General features: G+C 41.5%; 1 protein-coding gene across 2 annotated transcripts in view; it reads right to left on the reverse strand.

The window, feature by feature from the left end:
• LOC311275222 (leucine-rich repeat transmembrane neuronal protein 4) overlaps positions 1 to 24,856 on the reverse strand; it is a 124,123-nt gene that overhangs the window by 93,482 nt on the left and 5,785 nt on the right. Inside the window, exon 2 of one of the 2 annotated variants that reach the window (XR_014624838.1) lies at positions 18,323 to 19,947. Coding sequence is in view for 1 of the 2 variants with exons in the window: in XM_084383567.1 (XP_084239693.1) it covers positions 18,386 to 19,947 (1,562 nt within the window). In the remaining variant the exon portion in view is untranslated. The remainder of the gene's footprint in view (positions 1 to 18,322; positions 19,948 to 24,856) is intronic. The other variant, XM_084383567.1, reaches the window with a different exon arrangement.

The following is a 24,856-nucleotide window of genomic DNA, read 5'->3' on the forward strand; positions in this document are numbered from 1 at the left end:
TCTCTGCTCTGAAAATAGCACTCTGCTAAAGGTTGGAAATCTTTCTTTAGACGCGTGAGGGCTCGGTTATGTCACAGTACAGGGGCTGCATTGTCAAATCAGGCGTGCATTAGCTGCAGAGGTGAGCAATCCAATAGATCAGAATAGAGTTGAAGGAGAATGGCCGAGGTGATTAAAAATTTCTATTTGCATTGATTGTGATGCACTTTGGAATGCATCCCATTTTAAAATGTCCGCGTTACAAAGAGCACATCCTCCCACTCGGTGCGAGCGCCCTGTAAATCACATTCGCTGATGAATGTTTTAATGCTGAGGGTAGTGACCCCATTCATTCACGGGCAGACTGCTTGTTAATGGTTATAATCAGTGGCAGAATAGCAGTGGGGATCATATCTCAAAGGCTGCATATCATATAAGGTGAATGAATGAAATATCAGACACACTGCAGATGAAAAAGGCCCCGAAGTCTCCTGATGGTTTCAGACACTGAATAATCCACTTTACACATCAGATGAGGGAGAGACAGGTTGAGGAAGAACGGCTGAGACATGGGAAGTGCAATTAGGTTGCAAACCAACATTATTTTCAGTACCGATGAATCCGATGTTTCCTGACCAACAGTCCAAACCTCCAAAACGTGACATTCACAATAATACAAGACAGGGTACTGCAGTAGACCCTCACATTTGATGAGCTGAAACAGTTGTGGTGAAGATAGGACAGCTGTGCAACACTCACAAAGCCTTGGAGACGCTTGTTCTGAATGATTTTTAGTTTCCTTTTCAAATTCATTAACAATAAACAGTACTTAAAACGCCCTTTTCGAGCCCTTAGGGCATACTAGTCTTTAACTGCATGAGTCATTATGAGGGTAACAGGAGGCATTTGGAGTTCAGTCCTTAAATAAAACAGTTTTTTCCTTTTCCAAACTGACTAAACCGCTCAGATGGGGCATGATTCACGGCTAACTACTGCACGAAATACATGATAGTTAAAAAGATGTTTGCTTTTAGGGAAAATGCACTGCAGCATTACTAAATATCTGATCTCCTCCAGGCTGTATCACAAACCAGGCAAAAAAAAGGGAATCATCTAAGGGATCCAGAACCTTCAATGGACCTTTGTCAAAATGTGGTGCCTGAATTACCCACAATGCATCTCTACTGTCAGAGATTCAAGGATTGTTATGTTATTAGCAGATACTGTAGCCTCGAAACACTAGCCTCAAGCAGACATCAATGCGTAAATACAGATGGACGACATGACAGCTCCTGAAGGAGTTTTAAGGAAAATGTAGTGCAGTATTACTAAATATGATGAACCTCACGCTATTTTATAAACCTGGCATCCCTTGCCCAGGGCACCATAACCCTTTAGGATAGACATTGTTGAAAAAACCCCCACATTTAATGCAAAATCAATGAACGCTTGCCAAAACCTACATTACCCATGATGCATCTTGTTTATCGAGAGTTTGATGGGAGAATTGGGGTCTGTTATGTTATTAGCTGCTAAAGTAGCCGCAAGCAGAGACCATTGGCATATAAAAGATGGACGATGGCAGTGAATCCAAAACGTCTTCATTGCCCTACAGAGGCCGGCTATTGATTGGAAAGTACACGTCAGATTAATTTCACCAAAACAAAAAAACATTTTAGGTACTAAAATATGTTCAAGTGTTCATTTTTCTGATAATTTAATGCTATTATAAGGGGGTGTGATGCCATGATTGACAGCCGAGCCCTGTTCGCAATTGAGCCGGCAGGTGTATGAGTGGGAACTCAATCCTTTGGCTCCTCTGCCCACTTTTGCTCACTATTGCACAGACTCTAGCTCCAAAAGACATCATTAGCAAATACGGCAGTGCTTGTAACCAGTATATCTGGCTTCATTGTTGTAAAGTGGGAGGAGTTGGAGACGTGTCTTCCATATTTATATATGTCAATGGCAGACATGAGGAGATTGTGAGCTAAGTCTGCTTAGCAGCTCACTCCTTCCTAACTCCAGCCCCGAATGATTATTTCCTCTTTCAAACTTCTAAATCTCAGCTTGAACCGACCAACCTTAAGAGACGTCCCTTGAGCCAATTAACGAGAGTTTGCACAGCATCACGGAGCTACAAAAAGCAATATACCCTTTCACACTTTTTCATTCCTGTTACTTTGTCTCCATGGAACATGTCCTGAAATAAATGTGTGTTTAGTCAAATTATTACGGACTAAAAGACAAACAGCAAACTGGGAGCAGGTAGAATTTTAGGGCAAAATAAAAATCTGCTATACGCAATAGGCGACATAACCTTTAGAGGCGACACACACACAGACACACCTCAAATGTATTCTGAGCTGCTCACACATTCTGTGTAAAAGCCTATCAAAATTACAGACGTTGGCACCTGGAAGCAATTAAAGGCTAAAACTGAAGTTAGACACAGTGTTCCCGTGTAGAAATTCAGCCAGCGTTCCAGTTTTGGATGATGTAATAATGGAAATTTTGAGAAAGTCTGATGTAAGTGGGTAAAAAAAAAAAAAAGTTTAAGCTCTAATTTGACTCTCCGTGTCTCCTCATTGTGAGCAAGTCAAACAGTTATAATACATAGTGCTATATATAGAACAACTGAGCTAGCCTTGAACATAAACATGCATGCTGGTATCCTAGAAAAACAGAGTCAGATCTTCAGCTTGACAGCAATTTGATTATTATCACTTGCAATGATGTGAATTATCATTTCAAATTAGAATTATTATCATTTTTTTGTATTTCTTAAAGATGCCCATGCATTTGAAATGCAGAATAACAGATGTCATGATTTATAACAGACACAGGGCTCAGGTGGGTTTTGCTCTCTTCCTCATTTTATCTTTTTATGATCATCGTTATCTGTGATCTTTTTAACATTTCCAGACACAGTCGATCAATGCAGAGAGGGGTCCTGGTCCCTAAGTAGCCTCACTAGCTTCATGGCACAATCAATCCCCAACCTATCCATTGTCAGTTTTGTCAATACAGAGCTTTTATCACCTTGCTAATTCAATCGATAAGAGGGGCTATTATATTTTACTGTGAAAGATGGCCTCTAAATATGTGACATTTGCTACAACGTAGGCCAGATATTGCTTGAGTGTGTGCATTGTGGAGCTACAACACTGCGCTTGCCCTCTCCTTCAGCTTCTCCCTCCACAAACGTCCTGGGATGTCAAAAAAAAAAAGTTGACCATGGGTCGGAACTTATTCTTAGAGCATGTGTTCATATTATGTTCTTCGCAGCTAGGACATGACTGCGAGGCTGAGACTGCTAAAGTGAATCTGTGGGAGAATAGAAGTCATCAATCATGAGAGGTGTACATTTTCCTGCAGTGGAAGACAACCTGCATCCCAGCTGATGCAGCGAGGCCACAGAGTGGGATGCTGGAGGTTGACAGAGACAGGTAATTAACTAAAAATAATATGTGCTTGACACGGCAGAGAAAAGGGCTTGAAGAGGAGCAGGAGACACAACGGAGTGAAACCTCCGAGAATATCCGAGCCAGGGAGATGAAGGTTACTTTTTTATGCAGGCATGAGTGGATGCAGCACATGCAGCCAGCCCGCTCCGACACCTACACGCTGGAGAAGGATCAAACTTGAAAGGCATGGGAAATTTCATTAGATTTTCAACATCAATATATTTCACTCACCCACACCCCTTCATGTGAGTTCTCTATATATATCCAGCATAAAAGACTGGCAGCACATCACAGCAGCAATGGAAATTTGATGTCTGATTGCTTTTTCTACTGTGTTACAATTCTTGTCGGACTGCCGTAACTTGTGGAAATGTCAAGGATGGCGCACTCACATGACGGCCTTTGATTTAAACCATGCATGTAACGTGATTTCTTTGAATGCAAGATGAAACTGAGGGAGGTTAATCATGTGTGTCAATTTGAATTTCTCTAACTCTCACCAAAAGCTCAAGGAAAAGAGAAATCCTTAGAGCAGACTTGAAGTTTTAGCGTTGCTAACAAATCACACAAGCATGAGATCCATTGGTTACATTTCCAAATGTCAGAAATATAAATGATACATTCATCTATAATTGCAGCTGAAATGTCCTCTTTTAAAGGGTTTAATCTTTTTAATAGACATAATATTCATGTGATAATCACGCTGCGCTCACAATGCTACTTTAATAAAGATCTCTTAATTGCCATCGACGCAGTATTTTGTAAGTGTTGTAATGATGGTATGACAACAAATGATTTCTGTCTCTATGAAGTAATTAGTCTATTGTTTTTAGGATTAATTGGCAAATAATTGAGTATATAATTGAGTCAGAGTTAAAAATGGAAATTTCAAGGTAACAGCTTTGGTGTGATTAGAATGGTTGAGCCCAACTGATATCCAGCCTATGGTTTGGGCTTTTAGTTTGATTTCCTGTTCTATGCTGAAAGTTTATCCTCGTGTGTCATGTTTTGCTTTGCGCTTCTTCTCATTGTTTGTTTTCCCGCCCTTTTTCTGTGTGCACCTGTGTCTCATTAGTTGATCACTCCCTGTGTTTTCAAGCTTGTGTTGTTCCCTCGCTCTTTGTCGGTCCATCTGTTTCCCCACCATAGTCCTGTTTTCCTCCTGCGTCTGTTCCCCGGTCCTCGTATGTTCCCCGTCTTCCTGATTTGTTCCACATGGCTTTATGTCTGTTCTCCGTTTTTGTGTAACGCTATAGTTTTCTTGGATTCTTCTTGTTGCCTTTTGTTGTCTTTGTTGCTTGGACTTTGGTTACCACTATGATACCTTCGCAAATTATTGCGTGAATTGTGGCACAACTTGTAGCGCCTCCTGTCAATGAACCGTAACTGTCCATGGAGGATGCTAATCCTCTTTCTTAAGATCTTTCTTATAGATCCACGTATACACTGCTCAGCCACAACATTTAAACCACTGACAGGTGATGTGAATAACATTGATCATCTCTTCACAATGTAATATTCTGCTAGGAAACCTTGGCTCTCCCTCTTGGTTAAGCAGATGGTTTTAATGTTGTGGCTGATCTTTGTAGATCTCCATCCATGAAACTCTATATTAACCAATATTAGCATTTTGTTAACCCCTTTTAGGTTGTGCTTGTAAAGCCGTGAAAGTGCTGCCAGTGTGTCAGTTATTATGATACTTCACCCACAATCATTTTACCCAGGGGACTCATGGATATCCGTTTGCTGATATTATCGGCTATATTGGCCTGTAATAAATATCAGTATTTATATGTTGTCCGATATGTGCTGACATGAAAAGCTTGTCAAAAGCTCTCAATGATATTGCAGAAAAGATACCTTTTACAATTTAGAATTATGAATTTCCCAGTGACCTATCTTTGTCTCATGTGCTTGATAACCACATTTAAGAGTTTATTGCAAAAAAAATGTGCGCTTATGTGTATAAAAGAGATATATAATGTCACTATTGGTATCAGCATCGGCCCCAAAAATCCATTATTGGTTGGGCTCTAGCTCTGTGGTCTAGCCAACAGTTGAAAACCCAAAGGTAATCATTAATAATGAAAAGGAACACTGTATTTATCTGGTGATTCTTCTCTTCAGTCTTTATCACACAGTCCAGCAGTAAATACATTTGCACCCTTTTGTTTTCATCTCACACAATCAGCCAAACCAGTTTGACACAATTTTGATCACAAGCGCCCTTTAACTCTGACAACACACACACACAAACCATCCTCGGCGCATAGCAGTTTTGATCTGACCACTGAGGAAAACATGCCACTCTGCTGGGCCCTGCCTCGTCGACTTATTATCTTACTTCAAAAAAGCTTTGAGCCATCACCGATCAGAGGATGGACAGCTGTCCGTGGACAAAGCCCTGTGTGTCTTTGTGGACGGACGCCTGCCAATCTAGCTGTCGAGTCTGGATGACTGCCTGATTTCTGTGGCTTTCTAACCACTTCTCCTGTCCGCCTGTCGGCTGTTTCGTCCTGTCGAGCCGTGCTTCTCTGCCAGGTTCACTTGCCTACCTGTCTTACTCGACTTCAGCCCCCCGAGTGCAGCTCTATCTCTGCTGCCTGTTGAATCTGCTGAACAGGACGGCGTTGTCAGCGCCAATAAAAGCACAAACATCTCAGAGCTCTGGGAAAGAGGAGGCATTTTCTTAGGTTGAAATGCATAATGTATACAGAACAATTAAAACAGTGCATTTATTTAATTTTTTTAAGAATGCTGTGTGCTGTATTTTCTTTGCAGTATAGTCAGTGGACTCATCCTTATTGATGTGTCACCTTTGTTCAAGGTGATTTCTGACTGAATTTTTACAGTCGGCCATTAGAGACATCGATGCGCTGTCATTATTCCAACAACGTGCCACTGCCATTTTTTGTATAACACTGCCAGACTACAAACTGCACCATTGCTGTCACACATCGCTTAATATCTGTCTATTACCTGCATCTGACCGTTGACATTACATCCCTGTCTTGGGGCAGTTTCATTGTATGGAAGGCTGGTGACCTCGTGCATATGGGAACGGTCACATTCCAAGTCCATGAATAGAAATGATAAAGAGGTGCATTTTCACATCATAGCAGGTGCAAGCACTCCAGCAGGAGATTCAGGGAGATGTCAATCATGCACAGTATGTACTCGCCCACGTGGTGCTGAGAAGAGGTGTAATGGGTTAGGTGAAAACACCAGAAGGGGTGCACCAAGGACAGAATGCAGCGGCGATCCCTACAAGAGGTCCAGACATGACTTCTGGGTTGGGAAGTAAGAACAAACTAAATCCTGCCATACAGGCACCATCTTTTTTGTCGATGTTCCTATCTATTTGCTCTATTTCTTCCTTGTAAAATACTGACTTTTTTCATTAATGGATGTGAAAGAGCCACTGCAAGAAACATAAATGTCAGCAGAAAGATCATGTACTTTATTCTTTAGTTAGGAAGAGATAAAGAAAAACAGGCCAGATAACAGAAATCCCTCTGGAGACGCAGATCTGTGGTCTTGTTGACTCTTAATACTCTGTCCACCCACAGAGAAGTGCAGAGACAAGGCCTCTACCCTTTCTTTTTGGAGAGAGCTCCACTTAATTACAGTAGTTAGTTAATTAGGACGGGCTATAGAATCAGATAGCAACTCTTCCTTGCAGTAATGAATGGAGAGTTTAAGTTCCTTGAAAGATGCGGTCTTCACTTCCAAGTAAGTTTCTTGACACTAGGCCCCATGAAACCTATTAAATAGAAATATAAAATTGACTTTGGAGCGCTAAAATATTTTCATCTGACAGCGGCGTTATGCAAGGATGACAGGCTAATTATACTAGACTCATTGTCAATTCATTAAATGGCACATCATTTTCGGGTAAGAGTGAACAAGTCTGCACAACTTCAGCAGAAGTGCTTCATTCAACAGCGAGCGTTCCTAGGATGAAGAAAGTGATTAAAAACGCCCATCACGGGGATGGCTCCCTCGCCTTTTACTTCTTCATTTTATTGCACTTTAGATGTGAACAGATGTACTGCTGCAGCCACTTAGCGGCGCATTCAGATGCAGATCCGTGAATGACTCACACTCTTCCCTCATACCTACTGATTTACACATATTTGAATTTAGTGACTAATGGGAAAGGTGATAGTGAGGCTGTCCAACCTTACGGCAAATGATCGCGTAGTTAATGAGAAAAAAGGAGTGCTTCAGCGGGCTAGATCCACACTCAAGTCCTCTAACCTTCCTTCTAGTCCGCACAGCTTCCTTTGCATTCAATATTACACACATGACACCTTCAATAAACAATGAGAAATATTAAAATTGTTTCGTGAAATGCCACTTATTCCACAAGAGGAATCATTAAATCTCAATACACTATACTGTATATTATACACTATTTGTTCCAACTGCTGAATAACCAAAGACATAAAGGTAGCATACACACAAATGTTCAGGTAAGAGTTGACAATTCTCATTTTCACCAATTTATCCTGCTGACGTTTCCGTCTTTCCAGGCTTCATTAGACCATGTAGGAATATGGAAGTCATGTCATTTATATACAGGAGTTGGCAGGTGATTGGCATAAAAAGTCACATGGTTTTAACTTGTCATTGTCTCATAGGAAATGTTTAATGTAATGCAATGACACGTCTTATTTCTTCTTGTTTTACAATACGGAAGGAACAAATAGGGCTGGGCGATATGGCCTATGAATAAAAACGGCACAATTTCATACTGTTTTACTTTGTTTATATGTGGCGGACCCTGCCACCTTTCTAGCTTCAAACAGTGTTCTGGGACCTTATGTTCCTCTGAGAACAGCTTGTTTATTCAGTTTTGGATTCAGAGTTTGAACTATCTCTCCATAGTGCCCCTTTAAAGTTGATTAAAAATCTGACTAAGATCTTTAGAATACAAAATTAATAGTTACTTAATTTATAGTAGTTAATAGTTAATAGTTATGTCACTTTTAACTATCAATGAAATGCTTTATAAACCATTTATTGAGCAATTATTTATTATAAAATTGCAACTGATGTTTATAAAGCATTACATTGTTTGTTAACAGTAAAATAACTATTAACTAAAGTGTAATTAACTAGTAATTAACCACTGATAATGATGGTCATTATGAAGTGTTCACGCTCGATTTAATTGATTTTTACATTCGACAGATCTGTCAGATTTTGAGTCCACTTTAACCAAATTGCTTTTAGATCAATTTAGAGCTCCAATTGCATTGAACAGTCATAAAAGGCTCTTAAAATATATATACATGTCCTTTGTACCAGTAGGCTACAGAACCTTTTCACGGGAGACATTTTGACTTGTAAAAGCAGTAAAAACAAAAGTGGAAAAGTGGAATCTAAAACACTAATGATGGCTGCATTCTACTCAGGTGAGCCGGTTCCTGGGCTCTGCTATTGTGAATGCTCACTCACTGACATGACTTCCTGCGGAGCTTAATGGAATGAAGCCATCGTTAACGCTATTAGTCGCACCTGTACTTTTCCTGCCTTGACAAGTCGAACTGTCTGCTGTGAAAAGGGTCTATAACAGGGCTGGGCTAAATGGACAAAATCAAGTATCGCTTTACTGTAACGCAGCCTTATAAGCCAGGAAGAGACAAAACTTATGCAACATCCTGATGCAACAGTATCAAAAATCTAAGACAATACAAGTCTCATATAAATATCCATATAACGGTATTTCCCAGCCCTACTATAGAACATCAGTCAGAAGATTCAGGGTGGTAAAACTCTTGCAGTACGTGCAGGTTATTCTAAAAAAGTAAAGCTTATAGAGAGAGCCGGCTTGACAGGATGAAGGTGTTTGCTATGTGCTTGGTGCACCGTTCCCTCACAGTTTCTCTAACAGGGAGAGTTTTAAATGTAGTAGAAGGCTGGCTGCTAGTCGAGGCACATTTTTCGTTGCCGGTGCTGTCAAAAAATGGGAAGACAGCCTAACACGGATCACTCTTGGGCAAGAGGGGCGTGCGTGGCTCCGTGTCAGTAATCTGGGCTTCCTTTATTATACATCATTTTTTTTGTCCATTCAAAAAGCAGCTGCACTTGAATCAGTAGGTAGGGAAGCAACTAAGAGGTAGTAAAGGGGGCAAGAGAACTGCGTGAAACAAAACCATGCAAAGCTTTTGAAAAACTGCTTTGGACAGACCAGTGGGGAAGGGGGGGAATAATAATAATTTCTGAGCGAGTACGTACAAACCACATCAGATATAAATTTTGGAAGATCTTAAGACGAGAATCGCCGACGAGGAGAGACGATAACAGAGGCAGTGCATCAGGAAGCTTAGCATTAACGACGCTCTGGGGCTGCATTGTGAAAACTGCGAGGAAAGACAGAAGAGTCTTGCCTCTTTTCCAGGTAATGCAATTGCTATATTGGTGATCTAACACCCTCATTAAGCATGGATCAAACGGCAGTACAGAAAGCGGCGGCATGGAACCAGAGTGTGAAACAGACAGGATTAGCGGATGAGAGAGATGTTCTCTCACGCGCAGTGCGTGTTTTGAAGTCTCCCACATGGCTAATTGTCGACTGAAGACACTAGCATCGAGAAGTTCAGCCTCCCCACTGAATTACAGATAGCTTACTTGCCCTTGGCTAGCCTCCCAGTGTTTGTGTTGATTTTTTCTGAGCAATTAACAATCTGACACCGTGACCTTGGACTGTAGAGAGAAAGGAGGGGGGAGAGAGAAACAGGGAGAGAGGGAAGCTGCCTTATACCTTTAGAGACAGCCGGTACAACGGTGCAGGGAAACACTGCAACTGTGTTTTTACCTCCAAATATTGGTATCTTACAAAAATGTGTGTGCTTGTTATTAATTCATTCAGGCCTCGTATAAAGTCTTGACAAAACTGAGAAAATTAACACTCTAGCAAGCAGATTTTAAGCAAGGTACATGTCTACCAGTGGTTGTGATCAACTACTTAAAATCACACGTTTACACCTCCTGCTAATTGGCCTTGCATGCTTTCAAAATATCATCTCAATGTACAAGAGGAGAAAAAGAATAGTACAACGTTATGCTGCTACGTCGGGCCAGAAACCTCCCACGGGTCTGGGCAACCGAGGCGACAGGAAACATTTCTGAAAACCACTGATATGTTCACATTTGTAAATGCCATACACACCATCTTGACATTTCTACGTCACGTATCATATCACGTTCACGTTACATGTTTATGACCTGACTTTCATATTTGGAGGTGGAGGGGATGGTGGTGGAGTTGGGCGACAAGGCCTCAAAGCCAGTGACCACAGTTCAAGACTGAGTTTAAACATTTGTAAGCTTGAAACCACTGGATGTTTTTAAGGAGACCTTGTTCCAGCCGTGTTCGTGGTGACCTAAACAGATATTTTAAGCTTAGACATGATCCTTTCCTAACCAAGTGTTTTTTTTATGCCTAAACCTAACCAGACTATAAGTAAAGCACTGACATAAAAAAGACAATTTTACATAGGGAAATGAAAAGTTGCAGCATATCTGTTGTTTGCAGAAACGTACATTGCCAACATTTATTCTGGCCACTGGGTCGGTCTGAAAGCAAGGACGGAGGAGGAAAATAAATAAAAGGGGAAAAACAAACAAATCAAAACACAATAAACCAAAATAGATAAATGGATAAAAGAAAGGGAGAATGAAACAGACATAAATGAATAAAACTCTGGACTGAGCCAGCTGTCCTGACGTGTCCTGGCTCTACCCCTCTTCACCCCTCACTTAAGAGTTTCCCTTCCTCTTCTCTCTCTTTTCCCCTTATGTCCTTTATACTACATACTATATACTGTACCTACTCACATGTGGAACACAATAAGAAAATATAATATATTCATATTCACTCATGCACCTCCTGTTGTTCTATTTTGATTACTGTTGTTGTTGTAGTGAGGATTGGCTCTTTTCTGATCGCTACAATGGAAAATAAACGTGGAGCTGAATGCTGAAAGCATCAGGGCTACAACTAACAGTTACTTTCATCATGGATCAATATCTACATAATCTATAAATGGCAAAAAATTAAACTAAAATTCAAAACAGAGCAGCAAATGTTCCCATGTGAGACACAGGAAGCGGAGGAATCGGCTATTTGTTTAGCATTTACTGGGTTTGCTTGATAAATGACTTAATCAATTGTTAATATTCTTGTTGATTAATTTTCTGCTGACCAGCTAATTGATTAATCAATACATTAATTTGTTTGAACACAGCAGATAGTACTTGGCAGTTTCCCTTTTTCCTCTTTTGAGTGATATTCTTGTCGGAGTGAAAATGCACGAATGCAAGGCCACGGGTCAGCAGTTTGAATGATTAATGTATTAAAGCCAGTGGGCAGGTGGATTTCTCAAACGCTGCTCTGCAAGACCAATCCTGAAAAAACAGGTGAAAGGGAAGTACATTTAGGAGAAGTTGGAGCCATATAACCTGTCTAGTTTTGAGCATCAGATGAGTTGGGGTTTCTTAAAAATAGGAACATCATTAATTACTTAAAAGGCAGCCGTATGCAGTGTGACATTATGGTAAGTGGACGACTCTAGTTTTGGAAAAGGTCAGCAGCGCTATGAAAAGAGGGGATGTGGATGTAGAGTCAAGAGGGCGAGGTGATTATAAGGCTGTCTGAGTTGGGTACGATGAGGTGGTGGTGAGTGATTTAAGGTTGAGCACTGCTGGGTAGTTGGCAGGGCAGGCCTGGAATATGATCAAAATGTGCATCAAAGAACAACATTTGAGCCACTTTGTGTCAGATGCAAAAGGCAAAGTCTGCTTAATAGTTGGTCCCGGAGCAGCGAGGTTCAAGCTACGACAAATGAGCAGAATCAGATAGAAGGTGGTGGAGGTCGGGGATGATTATAGAGCTGCTGGACACAGAGACATTGTATAAAGTGAAAGGAGATGAGAGGAGAGGAGGGTAAAAGCCTGAAATGTTCCCGTGTGGTATGCCTACCAAAATAGATTAGAAAAAAACGGCGAAAGATGCCAAGTGATGTTCTGACACAAGTGTGTCAGCCGGAGAGGAACACATGAAAGGTATGAAACGTAGATGGAAATGAAATGATAGGAATTATGCTTTTAGAGGGAAGGTTGAAAATGGGAGAACGAGGGTTGCACCATCTTCAGGCAATTCTCGAAAGAGGCCGCCGAACTCACATTCATGTCAGGTGGATCCGGGTGGGGTTGATAAAGGACAATCATGTGAAGAGGTCCAGGGTGAGTTATGATGATGGCGCGGGATCTGAATGAAAGAACTGGTAAGACTGACACGGGCAGAATAAGCAAATCCCACTCAGGGGAGAAGAACAGGAGAGGCGGCGAGTGCTGCGAGGTGGAGGAGAGTGCAGCAGGTGCCGCTGCGTGCTGCCGGGTGATTTATGTCCGCGCAGGAGCAACAAAATGTAGAAACAAGATCGGAGCGCATTCCGAGATGAACTCAGGACTTTGTGGACTGCTGACTGATAGTTCCTGTCTCCCTGCTACAATGTTTTAAGATGAGACAGGGGGACAGATAAGGCTGGAGAGAGTGCATTTTCAAGGATATCTGAAGAAACAAAATGGAGGAGGAGGAGAGTGTGGGGATGGAAAGGAAGGACGTGGAAACTGCGAAGTAGCAGAGTGCTGGACATTCGCTCACTTTTCCTCCATATGTTTACAGACATTCATGCAATATGGCTTTATAATATGGCTACAGCTATACAGTGCTATAAGACACCTGAGGCCTACATGTAATACTGATGGCAATCACAATCCCCTACAGGTGTGCTGAGTTGATTAGCAGGGATGGAATGGACATGTCTGTTTAAACTTTAATATATGACAAAAGCTTAGTTAATAACATTAAATACATTAACGCAAGCTTTTCCAACAGTACAACCACACTGTGTTACAGTATATTAAACATGTCAGCATCACTGTGGGGCTCCCTATCAAATTGCATATTACTTTTTTTTTTTTAGGAAATAGGCTTTGCTTCACTTCTTCAGATATACTCTAATTTATATTTACAGCCTGTTATGAACACATCTCAGTAAGTAACTGCAATATTTTAGTTGTGCGATATATAAAATGACATATTGGAAAACCAAAATACTCTATTTGAAAATAATGAATCCTTCCAAAATGATTGGGGTGATTTTGTAGAGGAGCGCTTTTATCAAAACAACCACAGTAGGCCCTGCTTTTCTTGGATAGACTGATCAAGAATGATGGTGATTGGTGGTTCGTTTTGCACTGAGAGCCTGCATGTCACTCACAAGAAACACAGACTCCCATGTATCCAAGAAGCCCTGAGAGTGGACGAAATTAGACAGACTTCTCTTATAGTTCAGTCACGGAAAAAGAGAGCTGCTTGCTTTTGTTGTAGCATGACGCCTTGGAGTTGATTCGCCTTACTTGACAAAGCACATCTAGTGACGTGACTAATGTCAAGGCTCTACATCTCACCTTCTTAAGATTAATAATGTGTTAATATCCTGGTTTGTAGAGCTGCATATAGCTGCAACCATCAGTCAATTATTTGAATAGTTGTCAGCTGTTATATTAAAGGTGCTAAATGTAAGAACTGACCACCTGTCGCATTCATGCTCAAAACAAACAGGGGGTAGCGTATCGCTAAAGTAACTGCTGCTTTGTATAGCTGCCGTTAGCTGGTTAGCTCAGTTAGCCGTGCAGCTAGCAGTCCGGACTGGGAGCTCAGAGAACCGGGGGAGCAGTGGTGTTTCCACTGCCAGCACATGAGCTTTAGAGCGGGACAGGTTGGGGCTAGCTGGTTAGCATGCTAACTATCTCTGCAACACAACACATAAACGTCAGAACTGTTATTCACACTCTATCATTAACTGTAGTGAAGTTTTGGATGTTTTCTCCTAAACCTCTTGATTATTGCACCTTTAACCACCAACTGCTTTAATAATTGATTAATTGGTTTAAGTAACAGCTCCTTGAATGTGAATACTTTCTGGTTTCTTCACTTCTCTGTGACAGTAAACTGAATGTCTTTGGGTTTTAGATAAAACAAGGCGTTTGAGAATGTCACCTTGGACTTTGGGAAACACTGATTGACATTTTTCTCCATATTGTGACAAATAACAAACAACTAATTGATTATCAAGAAGATAATTGACATAATAATGATTAGTTGCAGCCCTACGGATTTACCTTACCTGTTTGTGCCAACTACCCTCCCTCTGTCTCATATAAGAAGGTGGAGAATATAGAATCTGTGTTCAAATTGCTATTCATGAGAACCACAACTGTATAATTTGAAACTTAATATTAGGAGCTGAACAGTGCTGTGAATATCTTTTATTTGTTTTTTCCTCTGTACTGTTAGCCTTTGTCTTTATCATCTCCCTTCCATCACTAGATCTATTCTAGTTTTGCCCTTAATGATAAAAGTAAGCTGCTCTTCTTCTGTTTTCTTTGTTGCCACTTTTCTTAATACGAGTGCTTGTTGAATAATCTCAAATATTTCAAGCCCCTTCTTTTTTTCCTGTTTGTTACACTCTGCTGCCTCTGTAATGTTGATTTGGCCCTTGGCCCTCTAAGCAAGGGTTAATTCCTGCTCTATTTGGCTCACAGGATGAAAGAGTCAGCTAAATTGCCAAGTTCAATCAAGTCAAGATAAAACGGCTAATGATAGATGCAGTGAATTCAATGGTAAACGGTGGGCCTGTTTCAAGCGCACACTCATGGAGAGGCTGTGGGTTATTTTGCGTGCGGTCCCTTTGAATGGAAGTGGACGACACCTTTCATAGATAAGGTCTCTGAAAGGGCCTCCCTGGACTGTGCAGTACGAATCTGATAATAGTCTGATCCTCCTGGCGGGGGGCATCGGGACTGAAAATGAGTGTTGGGAATGACAATCAGCCATTTTATCCCTTGTAATGTAACATACTGGAAGGCAAGCAAAGGATTTTTTTGTCAGCCTTCAGTGTGACAGTATCCCCTCTTCTCTAGAGCTGTTAATTCCTCATGATCCTCAGTGCAGTGCAGCCATCCATTGTCAGTTAGAGAATTGTTAATGTCAACAATTCGCGAACAAAGGCAGAATATTTTTGATTTTAACAATAAACTTTTTATATCTAAAATGAAATGTGTACACTGAAACAGTGGGAATTTTCACTTCACTGATAATTTTAATGAACATAAATTACTCCAAGCATCTTTTTTTTTGCATTATTGTCTTGGGGCATACCAGACAAAATGTACACCGATACCAATATATCTGTGATTGTCCAATATCGGCTGAATATCTGCAAATCGATATGTCAGTGGGTCAACCAATATTTTGGTTGTGCTCTAGTTGGACTCCTAATATTTGGACATTTCACATGGCCATACTGCAATTTTGCTGAGGCTTTATAAAAATAACCTAATGACAACTCAAACTGTTTTAAAAAGAATCTGAAATGATCACATTTATAATCCAGCTGTCCATATGAGACAAAACTGCAATTTTCAAAATATGTTATTATTTTCAGAAGATAATTAAAAGGACCAAGACTAGATTTGAATATATATAACATAATCATGGCACAATTTGCCTATAATTAGAACCAGCCCTGCTATAAAAAACAATATAATAATTAAATCAATTTTCATCTAACGTTTTTTCTGTTCGATTGAGCATACCATTTCCTGGCTTCACGACCTCTACCTAAAGTTCGCCTCTATTGCAATTATTATTTTGCCTTGTTGATATTGGTGTGATTCCTGTGAGCATCTGTCTCCTGTAAATTAACATGCCAATTAGATTAACTAATCATTTAAATCATAAGGGGCCTGCCTCAATAACATGACCTCCTGTACAAGCTTATGATGTTCAAAACAGCTTTACAATAACTACTCCACTGTGAAGTTTATATTTTTGTTAGCACCTCGCAAAAAGTCAGTGCATTTCCTTAAATTTTGAGGCATATTCATGTTTTCATACTGGATTTTGGACTGTTATCATATCTTGCCTCTGTGCATTCTGCATATTGCTGGCTTGAGATCATACTGTGCATCAAGTTTTGATCTACAAAAATAAGAATATTTTGTTGGCTTGCAGACAGCATGGCGTGCTGTGCTGAAGCCACAAAAGACTTGTCAAAATGAGGTCATGTGAAAACCGAATAATTCAAATTGACGGCATTCTATAGAATGAAGCACAGCCTCCAGAAATAACTTACTACATCAGCCTCTATTTTCCCCATCTTTCCATCCAGCAACACTTTCAATAGAACTTTACATTTAAAGATGTACACTAAACATAAAGCAGTACCCTAGGTTGAAAGGAGGCACTCAAAGCCTGTGTGGGGGAAGGCAAACAACAACAAAATGGCAGCTGTGATTTGTTGTCCCTCTTTACAGTCAAACCACTGTGAGCAACCTGCAACTGTTACATATTAACAGGTGACCTGCCTTCAGGAAAGCCAGACGGCCAGTAACAGAAATGGAAAAGAATGTGGAGGATCGAGCACTCCTCCTCCTCCTCCTCCTCCTCCTTCTCCTCGCTGTTTAAACCTCTGCATTTACAGTCATTCCTCCAGAGATAGCCTGCCAGAAATTCATGCCATGGAAATGCAGAGAAAATCTAGGAACTAGACCAAGTATGAGTGGGCTGGTAATGTGAAAATATATAGAGAGCTTAACCAAAATATGTCTTACGCCTTTTGGGTTACAGTTTCGCTGGGTGGGCTACCTGATCATCCAGATGGGCTAAGCCCATCCTTTGCCCCCTGTTATAACAGGGTCAGTGAATCAGTGATGAGAAATACATTTCGACAGAAGCCTTGCTTAGCTGTAGCTTGAAAAACTCAGCAGTAGAATAAAAGGTTTATCCAAGAATGGTACAGTATGTCAGGTACACAAGACTGTAGAAGCTGAAAGCGAGAGGAAAAAAAGTGGTATTCCCACATTGCTGTAGTCTGTAAATACTGTTTTGAAGAAATTCACTTGCCTGTGTACCGAACATTTCAAAGGATTCCCACTCCTTTCGGGACTATCAAACAAGACATCTTTCTCTGTGTGTATGTGTCTGTGTGTGTGTGTGTGTGTGTGTGTGCGCGCGTGTGTGTTTGTGTGTGTGGTTGTATCATACAATGCATATTTTATTCTTTATTAGTGTGGGGTAAATTGCGGATGGCCAGTGAAAGTATGCATTTCGGTTTATGTGTGACAAATCAATTAAGCTGGTGAGTAAACAAGCGAGTAACTCCAGCAAGTCAATGTACAGAGGAAGGAAAACAATCAGAATGGGAGTGCTGTTGGGGGACTATGAGCATCAAATATTTTCCAACTATCTTGACTCATACCTATGTCAAGAAAAGTGTGAATTCATCAGCTCAAGGGAAGCTTTTTCAGTGACAAGAGTCTCTATTAGCATTCACATCCAGTGTCCGGAAGTAAATCTTCCCCCTATTCAGCTATTCTTCCCACACAATGCTGCTCATCAAAAACTGAATAGCAGTCGAGCAAACACACAAAGCACAAAGCCTGTGATATGCAAGCAAAAAAAGCAAACCTAAACAATCACCAACGTCTTATCACAAACAGCATAGCTTAAGCTTGAGATTATGCAGAATAGGAAATGTAATCAGTCTCATTTATCTGTATTTCTGTACAATTCTGAGGCAAAACAAACATTTGCATCTCAACAGAGATTTCGGTTTAAGCGAATATACAAACACCTATCCAAAAACAAGAGACATCTTGTTATACATAAAGTGATGCTAAAACACCTCTGCTTGATTCAATAATAGTCCATGGGAACACAATATTTACCTAACCTGCTTTGTAAGCCTATGTATTTAAGTAGCAGACTTATCATCTTTCAAAGCAGTGTAAATAATTACCTCTGGTCGTCTCGCTGTGGACAGAGTTTTGTTTAGGAGGAGTGGCGGTGGTGTGGGTCATACCTCGCATTCTCGGGAGCCTGAGATCGTATAGGTGCAGGGTCCGGTCCCATTGACAAGCACATCCATGGCCTCAGAATTGGTGGGCTTGTAGTCCACATAGTACTCCTGCAGTGGAGAGCTCAGGGTGCGCTCCGTCTCTCTCGCTTTCTTGCGACGTTTGCGGGCTGCAGCCGAGTGCTCCTGCAGCTGCTTGACGCTGCTAGGATAGCGCTTCCAAGACACGTAGATTACCAACAGGATCATCGCAACGGACAGAAAAAGGGCAACACTTCCAGCCACAATCTTATGGAAGGACACGGGCTCCAAGTCTTGCTCTGGAGGAAGTGCCACAGGTGGTGTAACAGCTGACGATGTAGGGCCTCTAATAGATCCTTCTCCTCTCTTTCCAGAGCCAGTAGGTGAAGCCAGAATGGCTGGGCGACGGTCAGTCTGCACAGGGACAATGGATGGGGTTGGAGGAATACTCACAGTGAGAGTTGTTGATGGGTTTGATTGACAAACACCAAAAGCTTCAACTGCATCCATCACTTTCTCCCCCTGGGCTTTCTTGGGGGAGGCGCAGATCATGGTGGTCTCCTTTGCCCCTCTGAAATTTCTCAGCCAGCCCACCAGAGGACAGATGGCAGGGCCACAGTCCCATACATTTCCAGCTAAGCTAATTGTCGTCAAGGAGATCCAGGCATCAACAACTTCCTGGGAGACATTGGTCAACTTGTTGGAGTCCAGATTGAGGGTCTGAAGATTGGGTAAGCATTGGTAAACTACAGCATCCACTTCCGTCAGATCATTCCCAGACAGATCCAGTTTCTGAATGGAAGCCCAAGTCCAGGTCAGGCCCTGGTTCATTGAGCGAATGCGATTCCACTGCAGATAAAGTGCCCTCAGATTGTAGAGGCGAGGAAAGTGAGAGAAATTGATCTTTGAGAACTGGTTATGCTCCAGATGCAGCTCAGTGAGCTTCACTAGGCCTGAAAATGCATTCCGAGTGATACTGCGCAGGCGGTTGTAACCCAGATCCAGGAATTCAAGATTTCTGCAATCTTGGAACAGACGCATTGGGACAATTTTTAGAGAGTTTGAGCGTATGTGGAGGCTGAGAAGCTTCCGTAAGCCCTGGAACTGCCCCGGCTGCAAGGCTTGCAGTTTGTTGTACGACAGGTCCAGATTGCGCAAATTAGGGACAGGGTGGAATGTGGTGTTGTGGAGCGACGTAATCTTGTTGGAACTCAGGATCAGCTCTTTGAGCCTGCGGACCCCCTGGAAGGCCATTGCATCCACAGAGGCAATATAATTGTGGTCCAAGTAGAGCCAAATGAGGTGGTTGAGGCCTACAAACTGGCCTGCACGAAGACTGGCAAGGCTGTTGTACCGTAAAGACAGACCTTCACAGCCTCCTGAGAGGTTCTTGGGGACATCGCGAAAGGCGCTTGACTCACAGTAGACAATTTTTCCATCACAGCGACAGCTTTTGGGGCATGGGCGCTCACTCAAAGATGGATTTGCCGCCAGCCACACCTGCATCAGGAGTTGGACCACTAGCCAGCGACGCCGCAGAGCAGAGCCTACAGGAATGGCAAGGGAAGGGGGAGAGGAAAACAAGAAAAGGAAAAGGAAGTTAAGCAGATGAGTTTATCGCAAACTGAAAACAATTATTCATAATTTCAAATTTTTCTTTCGTAAACAATGCATGCAAGATACAAACAAGACAAAATGAGAGGATACATTTATGCACACACACACACACACACACACACATACACACTGACATGAATTACTGCCCACGAAAAGATGAGACCCAGTCGTCTTGGCAGTTTTGCTACAACTTCTGGACAGGTATCTCAAGGCAAGCATTAAGTATCCACGCTTCTACATTTGGATGGTTTTAATCAAATGACAATCCTGCTGAAAATTGAACTCAGGATGGGAAGGACACCTTTGCCAAACATTAACAGAGATGAAAAGCAAACCAACCAACGAACATAACACTGAACTTTGAAAGTCAAGAAAATTATACATAACTGTTGCTATATCCTGAAGGAAGGAAGGAAGACTTTTTTTCTTTACATCCAACTTGATACAGAGAGGCCATAATTTAAAAAAGAGGGCCCCTCTACTGGGTCTTCCTTCAGGACTGTATTTAGTTTTCAAAATGGTCAGGCTTCCTTTCAGAGATCTATCCTACCACTGCACTAGATTATCAGTCCCTCAGATTCAGACTCATATTCTTCTGTTCAATTTCCATATCTTCCTTCATTCATCTTACATACCAAGTCCCTTCCCTTTGTCAATATTTAAATTTGTTAGATTTATCCACATACACTATGCCCTTTCCTCTTGCAGATTTTCAGGTTCGTTTTTGTTCTGTATCTTGGAAACTCCCTACCTTCACTCAAATCTAAAAGCAATGTTGTAATGCATCCCTTTCATTTCAGTCTCCAAGGCTGTCACATACATTAATAACACTTTCCCCCTCATAAGCTTAGCTTTTGTTTTTGTTATTTCCAGAACAGTATCCCCAGTCCTCTTATGTTGTCTGCCTTTGTAGTGAACCTTATGGTCAGATCTCTAGTGGGTGGTCCAAAGGGACAGCAGCTTGTCTGACACCAATTTGTTCCCCATGACAGTGACAATAATGTTACCAGACGTACAGCATGACTTGTTTTGTGCTCGAAGTAAGTTCATGACTTGTGTGTAGCTCAACATGACCTATACCTAATAGCGAAATTCCAACCCAGTGAAAGCATTTTTATTTCTAGTGGTCTTGAATTTGCAGCTTTAAGATTAGCTATGGTTTCACTTGACAACAGAGTGGTGGTGCGACATTTGAAAGTGTTAGTGTGTTGTGTTAGTGTAAGTAAGTGCAGTGCTGTCAACTTCTCTATTTAGTCTGGAGTGAGATTTGGTATTGGTGAAGCAGGTGCATTTAAGGAGTTGGCATTCTGTGACATTGCACACCAGAGGTATCAGGGTCATAATAATCATGATGAGTAAGTTTGGTTAAACAACATACTTGCCAACCTCCACACATTATAGCCTAAATCAGGAGACCAGCCTAAGCAGGGTACCTGGGGATTTGATTAATGTATTGATTTTCATATTATCTTAATAACCTCTTATTGGGAATTGTAAAAAAGATTCAGAGAGCGAGAGAGGGCATCCCCAGTTACATCCCAGGGAAAACAGTCCACTGACCTAGCGTTGCACTGCACGCATTCTTCTTCCGTTTCAAACTTTGGGCCTACATTACCCACAATTAGGGTTCGACCTATATGGCTTTTTTAGGGCCGTTACCGACACCGATTATTAGAAATCAAGGAGACTGAAAATAAATATTGGGACCGGTACTCATGTGCAATAGAAATTGAACTCTTTGTGTCAAAACTTCGAGCAACCAGTGATGGAATAAACCTAAGTTCAATTCACTCAAGTACTGTTCTTAAGTACAATTAAGTACAATCAGATAGAGTTGTGGATGGGACATTGTGTGAGATGATCCTGCATCAGAGCCAAAATTTTATCAGCGATGTGACAGAAAAAGCACTGATACCGATTTTTTTGGAAAAATGCTTAATATCAGCAACCACTACCCATAATGCAACTTATCCACTGAGTCACATCACTGGAGGCAATGTATCAGATTACATGCAGCTTCCTCTGCAGCCACAAACAGCTTTATACTTATCTTTTCCAAATTTGCACTCCCCAAAACCTGTATGTCCACTTTAATGTGTAAGATTGGTGGAGTTAACCTTTAAGTGGTCTAATTCAGTTTAAGTTTAATCACAAAAAGCATTTTCTATTTTGATGTAAAGGAAGTTCACACTGTGTGGACTCATTACCCCATTACATGGTCTTAGCTGTTTGGATTGATGTAATTTGCACTGTATGTTTACAATGAATACACACTGACATCCAGTGTTGAAGCAAAAACGACTTGCAGTTTACTCAATCGTATCTCTATCTGTATTTATATTCAGTCATCCCATAAGCCATCATTGCACCAATGGCAGAGGCAGATAAGTGGTGAAAGGCAGCCTGTACAGAGCAAATTAACATTCAAGAGCTGATGGTTGTGTATACAATCCCGGAGGCATTTCAATTTAGACAGTATTTTACCCAAACCAAAGCAGCGCAGGTTCAACGTGAATCATTGCTCCTGCTTCCCACAGGTTCAAATAAAAAATCACTATGAACCCTATGGAATTACACAACTCATCTCTGCCACAGTAAACAACCACCTGAGTGCCAAATTTAGCACGTCCTGTCTGTGGAGAATGACTGCATGTGCGGTGGATTCTCTGTTTTAAATGCGATCGAAAAGTGCGGAAAAGTGGTCAGTAGCTGCCCATGATATCACTCCTTGTTCTGAGGTGAGACAGAGTTGTTTCCATTAAAATCGTTCCCCTTTACAGAGCCACTAATGATCTGTCATTAAGATACATTGATTTCCCCTTGAGGAGGTGGTATGGGGGTTGTGGGGGGGGTGCGGGGGTTTCACTACTTATGTGCGTTTCTCAAGGCAATATAATCAAGTATGGACTTTATTACCATTATCAGAGTGAGATAAGATTAATATGTCAGGAGAGAAGTAGCCCATACTTTAATTAGCTTACAAAATGTATGAAGCGTTCAGCGAATTCACCAACTTATCAAAATTAATGTGTTGCGTGTAGACGTGTTACACTTGATGATGAACTTGGAGCTAAAACATGGAGTCTCTGGGCATTTCGGAAAAAACTTGTTTTGCAGTCGAGGCGACAGGCATGATTTCAGATTTCTAGTATTTTCCGTAATCTTTGCAGGATTTGTCAGAAATAATTCCCTGACATAGAGTGGCTGAGAGGCATCATACGGCATATGCTATCTAACATAGCCATTTCGCTCCTTGCCAAGCATCTGCTGATCCCATATGGGTATTGTATGAGTGTGTGTCTAAGAGTGTGACTGAGAGAGAGCGAGCGACACACACTTACTGTTTGTTTTCAGAGGAATCTTTCATCATTCCTTACAGATGGAGGGAACCATGGAACTGTACAGATAATTTGTGCTGGCTATTGATTATACCCACAGATACATCAATCACGTTTCTGCATCTTGGATCGCGCGATTGTGACGCGTCCGCATAAATATTGCAGAGAGAAAAGGGAGAGAGAGGCGCTGATCACAGGATGCAGTATATCTGAGTGCAGCCAATTTGTTTTTCTCAGGTTGCTGAATGTAACTTTTACTAATTTGCCAACAACAGCGTGCCTCAGAGGCTTACGGTGAGAAGAAAAAACAGACACAGACCGCAGAAGTATGCTGATATAGAACAATACCCATGTGTAATGTTCCATGTGCATTTAAGGGAATTTTAATAGACAACACTTTTGACAGTGGAACAGATTGTGTGGGCTGTTAAAACATGACTGTTTTCCACAGTTCGTGTTTGACTCGAATCCCAGGAGGATGTCGAAACGGCCCCCTATTGCTTTTATTCCCCATGTGCATAATAGGCTTGCTTTATTAGAAGTGACTCTGCCATCTCTTTCAGATTGAGCCTGCCTCACAAGCCACCTCTCTCCCCTTTACTGACACTGTATGTGGTTTAATGAGCGCTCTGTGCGCTAATGCCTCTGTAAGCCATCTCCTTCCCCACTACTCCTCTAATCTTATGCACAAAGGAGCACGAGTCACCCTCCGAGGTGTCACTCATGGGGTTTTGTGTCTCTATTACCTGTTACCTGATGTACCTCTCGCCATTACTGTTCTCATGCCAGATCTTCTTAGATGAACAATTCCTCCTCCGTTTCATTCTCTCATCCTTTGAAAATACGCTAGTTATGCATGTCCTTGAACCCTCGAGCCATCAGGATAATGTGAAGCGTATTTTAATGCATGTGGTCAGAAAAACTCCTCAGCCCCGTTCACTTTCATTTTCGCTCTCCGACTTTCTTTCTTGCCGGCTTTCAAGTCTAACTTTCCAGATGATTTTCTTGCTTTCATTTCAGCGCTGGGTATGACAATATGTCTGGAAGTGCTTCTCATTTTTCTTTGTCACCCTCTGCAGGTATCCGTCTAAATCTAATATGGCTGGATAAGTCAAAGCTGAAGTTTGTCTAAAGGCATGTGCGTAATGCTGAGTTATGCAGCAGACAGCCCTGCTGTCCTCAGCACGAGAAGATAGCTATTTCTGCCTCTCAACCCCAACACATAGAGCGAGTAAGTGCACTTTACTGCTGACCTAAAATAAAACCAAATGTAGCTTAATAACTTGGCAAATGGACTCGCTAACTGGTGCACTTTGAGTGCACACAAGTGGCTCATTGCTATTTGCTGCTTGTCATTGACAAAATGCTACCAGCCCCAGCCTTGACTGCACATAGAGACTGGACAGCATCCGAACACACAGGGAAGGACGTCCCCAGACCAGCCCAAGTCATCCTATTAGTCTCCAATTATATTTGAGATGATAGCAAGGCCTGCCAAGTT

This window comes from Pagrus pagrus, assembly GCF_965226575.1.
Source record: "Pagrus pagrus genome assembly, chromosome: 19".
Classification (NCBI taxonomy): domain Eukaryota; kingdom Metazoa; phylum Chordata; class Actinopteri; order Spariformes; family Sparidae; genus Pagrus; species Pagrus pagrus.